This window comes from Plasmodium reichenowi, chromosome 12 (genome assembly GCF_001601855.1).
Source record: "Plasmodium reichenowi strain SY57 chromosome 12, whole genome shotgun sequence".
In the NCBI taxonomy this organism is placed as follows: domain Eukaryota; phylum Apicomplexa; class Aconoidasida; order Haemosporida; family Plasmodiidae; genus Plasmodium; species Plasmodium reichenowi.
The window spans coordinates 1,859,833-1,864,804 of record NC_033657.1 but is presented as its reverse complement, the minus strand read 5'-3'; the positions used below and the strand labels follow the sequence as shown (position 1 = coordinate 1,864,804).

Genomic DNA, 4,972 nt, shown 5'->3' with positions numbered 1-4,972 from the left:
ATATAAAAGTCTAAATCTTAAAAAAAAAATTATCATACGCAAACATATATATATATATATACATATATATATTTCCTTTTTTATATAATAATATTATACAAATATGTTCGTGTTGTGATTATAATAAAAAAGTAACAAGAAAAATTTTTAATTTGACATATAAAAAATAAACTATAAAATGTATACACATATGTACACACATAAATATATATGTACGTATGTATGTATATATTTATTTTTTATTATCTCTTTGATTCACAAGGATTTGCATAAGCATATTTTAATTTGTTTAAATCTTTTAAATTACTAACATAAACATTTTTTTCACATAAATAACAAAAGGTTCGTTTCCCTTTTTTTCTTTTTATGTGATTGGTGCTAACCCATTCTGTTGATCTACACAACAATAAAAGTGTTGTCAAGGAAGATGACAAAAATAATATGTTTCGTCCGACTGATATGAACTTGTTCTGAACCCTCGAAAAGAATGTGAACATAACCAACTAAAAAGGTAAAACAAATAAATGTAAATATAATATGTCACACATATAATATATATATATATATATATATATATATATATATATATATATATATACATATATATATATATGTATACATTTACAAGTGCTTTTATATATTAAACTTACTTGAAAGAAGGCCACTGAAAAAAGCATAAATTTTATCGCCGTTCTAACTACTGCTCCATGACTATCCAAATTTGTTCGACATATTTCATAAATTAAATTGTATTTGTCGATGTAATATCGCAAGAAAAAGTATAGGGACCCTAGTGGTAATATGAAAGGCACAGCAACACTAAAAAATTAAATAATCAATTTATTTTTATATTAACATAACACGAACATGTAGACATATATAAATACATACATATATAAATACATACACATATATATATATATATATATATATACAAAATTTTATTTGTCTTATATTCAAGCATATAATAACATGTATCATTAAAACATAAAAAAGGGGGAGGGAGAAAAAAAAAAAAGAAAAAAATTATTTCTCCATATATCATATATTACCTAAATGTCAATATCAAGGCTAATATGGAAGTATTAAATCCATACCAATATCCAAAATCAAAAGTCCAAGCACTGATTTCTTTTTTCGTAAGAATCTTAAAAATTGAGCGTACTATAAGAGGAAAATAAAAATATAAAAATGTAAATAAATAAATAAATAAATAAATATATATATATATATATATATATTATATTTTATATTTTATATTTTATATTTTTTTTTTTTTTTTTTTTTATATTACTTGAAAATTGTGGAATTTGCAATAACTGATTTGCGCATGTTAAGAAACAACAATGAAGTAAATAACGCATAGCAAAGAACCCACTAGAGTTAAAAAGATATTCTCCCAGACGTGTTGACCACTGTCCGATTTCATCAGAATACATGACCTAAAAAATAAAATATACATATATATATATATATATATATATATATATATATATATATTTATTTATTTATTTATTTATATTTATTTATTCTTCTTTTATACCTTTATTATCGAACTTAAGGGAGAAAGCGAAAGCAAAGGTATAATAATTGTGTTTAAAATTAAAAAGATAAAATTTCCTTGTAACACGTACGTATGTTCACTTGACTTTCTTATAAATCCAATAATCATAGATACGCACGAAATTAAAGCTGGTTGAATAATACTGTTCACAAATATAACAATAAATGGGGATAACCAAGCTGGAAGGAAAAAAAAAAAAAAAAAAAAAATATAAAAATATAAAAATATAAAAAAAAAAAAATATAAAAGGATAAAAATATAAAAAAATAAAAAAATAAAAAAAAAAAAATATAAAAATATAAAAAGATAACAATATATAAAAATAAAAATATAAAAAAATGAATAGGGAAACATGTTAATACATATATATATGTTTATATATATATTGCCTATCATACATATTATTAATCCTTTTATATCATAAATATATAACACATTTTCTTACTTGTCAAAATAGCACTCAGATTGGATGAGCTAGGGTCTGCTGCCTTATATTTTTTAATTTTGAGCTTTAAGATATTATCAATAGATGTTACAGATATAATCATAATTGTATTAGCTAATAATAGTAATGCATTTAATATAATAAAACGAGCACATACTTTATAACTATCATTTTTTAGATTCTTCCATATAATATCATAATTAGGTGGGGCATTAGATATTACCCATTTATTTCTTTCTGTAAATGGTATATTGTGTATACAATCATGTACTGATTTGGTATCTATAAAAGATACAAAACATACTCCTGTAGATTTTTTTGGAGTTTCATTTTTTATTGAATAAAATTTAATTAAATGTTCTTTTAATTTTTTTTTCCAATGACTTTTTTTATTTTTTTTTAAAAAGAAAAATATTTTATCAAAAAAGTTTGTCTTTGATTCACTTTTATATATATTTTTTTTCTTCTTCTTTTTATATTTTATATCAATATTGTCATTATCTTTTGTTGATAAATTATCCAAATCATAAAATAACATATCATTGTTTGTGCTTCTCATTAATTTTTCTTCTAAATCAAGTTTATAACCATAATTTGAACCTGCCATTTTCTTTTTTCTTAATTTACTTTTTTCTACTACTAACTCTTCATCTGTGGTATCTTTTAAAAAACAAGCAGGTTCTTCTTCTACATTATTATTATCTCTTTTGGATTCTATATTTTCCATATTTTCATCATTATTATCATCATCATTATTATCATCATCATTATTATCATCTTCATTATTATCATCATCATTATCATGATGATCATTATTATCATCTTCATTATTACCATCTTCATTATTATCATCTTCATTATTACCATCCTTATTATTACCATCCTTATTATTACCATCCTTATTATCATCCTTATCAACACCATCCCTTTGAGGTTCCTCTTTAATATTTTTTTCTTTTTCTTTTTTTCCCAATATTTGATTTTCCTTCACTTTGCTACTAGATTTTTGTTTGTATAGTTCATTACCTTTGTGTGTACCCTTTTTGATCCTCCTTTCTATACTTGTATTTATATCACTGTTCATATTTTTGTCATTTCCTTGTATGGTTACACCTTTGGAAGCATTACTATATCCATCATTTTGATTTTGAATTTGATTTTGAATTTGATTTTGAATTTGATTTTGGTGCTTCTTTTTCTTTTTATCTTCATTAAAATTTTTAATATTATCATTACTACTTAATTTGTTGTGATCACTTTTTGCTTTATAGTTTGCTGTTGTATTATTATTTTCCACGAATGCATGCTTCGATTTTTTAATAGACACAGAATTATGCATATGATTACTTTCTGTCGTATTATTTTTTGAGATTTTTAAATTTTGATTTGTATTTTTATCACAAATGGAAAGGGGACCACTGGACGCGTTTTTTTTCTTTTTTTTTTTAGATGTCCAAGAAAAGAAGATATTCTTCGATTTATCTCTTTTAATATTTTTTTTCTCTTCATTCTCTTTAAGTAATTTAAGATTTTTGGTTGCGTTAAAAATTTTTTTCTGTTCATGATAAACTATTGAATAATCTAATATAAGATAAGCTGAGACCACTTTATTATTTGTTAAGTTACAAAAATACTCATATATTTTATAAGCATTAATTTCTTTTTTATCTATACGAGATACCATAATAGTAAAATTCTGAGGAAGAAATTTTTTCGTTTTCTTTTTACTAGGTCTAATTTTTCTCCATAATAAATAAATAAATGCATACGAAATAGCACTATATATTAACGTGATAAAATATAATATAGTTAATATATTTATATCGGATATACTACCAGCACTAATATAATGAAAAAAGGATGGATTATTAATATCATTTCTTGGTAAGGATAAATATAATGGTAACACTAAAAAGGTTCCTAAGATACATAAAGAAAATATGATATTTCTATTTGCTTTCAAAAAAAATAAATAATATTTTATTTCTGTATTTACTATTTTATCATCTTTTATATTTAAAAAGGTCCGAAATCTATTCGTTTTCTTTTTTACTTCTGTAGTACTATCATCATTTGTTACACCAACTGTCTCTTTATTATCTATCTTTATTTCACTATGGGTCTGGTGATTCAATATATATATGTTATCATTTATCTTATTTTCATCTCGGTTCTTTCGTAAATATAACCATATACAAACACACACCGCAAAAAATGCTATGTCGAATAAACATACGATGAAAAAATGTTGTGTTTCATTCTTCATCTTTTTTAAATTTTATATTTATATAAACACACTAAAATTTTCTAATATTCTCAAGTTTCTATATATCGAAATTTTCGCATTCTCATTCCTCCCATGGAATGTATGCATCAAATAAATAAATAAATAAATATATATATATATATATTAACAAAAAAAAAAAAAAATTATATATATAAATAAATAATATTAAATATGTGTCATATTATTTATATATTCCATATTTTATTTTATTCTATTATATTTTATACTTTATATTTTATATTTTTATTTTTTCAAAGAGGGGGAAGGAGGCGAGAAAAAAGAAAAAAAGAAAAAAAGAAAAAAAGAAAAAAAGAAAAAAAGCAATGTCCTTACTTCTATATATTATTCAACATAACGTTAGAAAGTCATTCTAACCAATTTCTTATTCATGAAACTAAATAAATATATACAACGTTAAGCACACACAAAAAAAAAAATTTAATAAATAATTATATATAATATAACATATAGATTTATATAGATTTATATAGAATTATAAAGAATTATGTAGAAATGTAAAATTAGGAAGCAGAAAAAAAAAAAAAAAAAAAAAAAAAAATTATAAAAAAAAAAAAAATTTATAAAATAAAAAAAAAAAATTATTTAAAAAAAAATTAAAAATAAAAAAATTTTTTTAAAATTTAAAAAAAAAAAAAAAAAAAAAATTTTTTTTTTT

The 4,972-nt window shown here is 21.2% G+C and overlaps 1 protein-coding gene across 1 annotated transcript; it reads right to left on the bottom strand.

Moving 5' to 3' along the window:
- Nucleotides 1-242: 242 nt before the first annotated feature.
- PRSY57_1249600 (putative membrane protein) lies at nt 243-4,275 on the bottom strand (the record flags this gene model as incomplete). Its single annotated transcript, XM_012908907.2, has 6 exons — nt 243-503; nt 651-819; nt 1,053-1,164; nt 1,295-1,442; nt 1,544-1,743; nt 2,010-4,275. 6 exons carry the CDS (start codon nt 4,273-4,275, stop codon nt 243-245), a joined length of 3,156 nt encoding a protein of 1,051 aa, XP_012764361.2.
- Nucleotides 4,276-4,972: the final 697 nt, after the last annotated feature.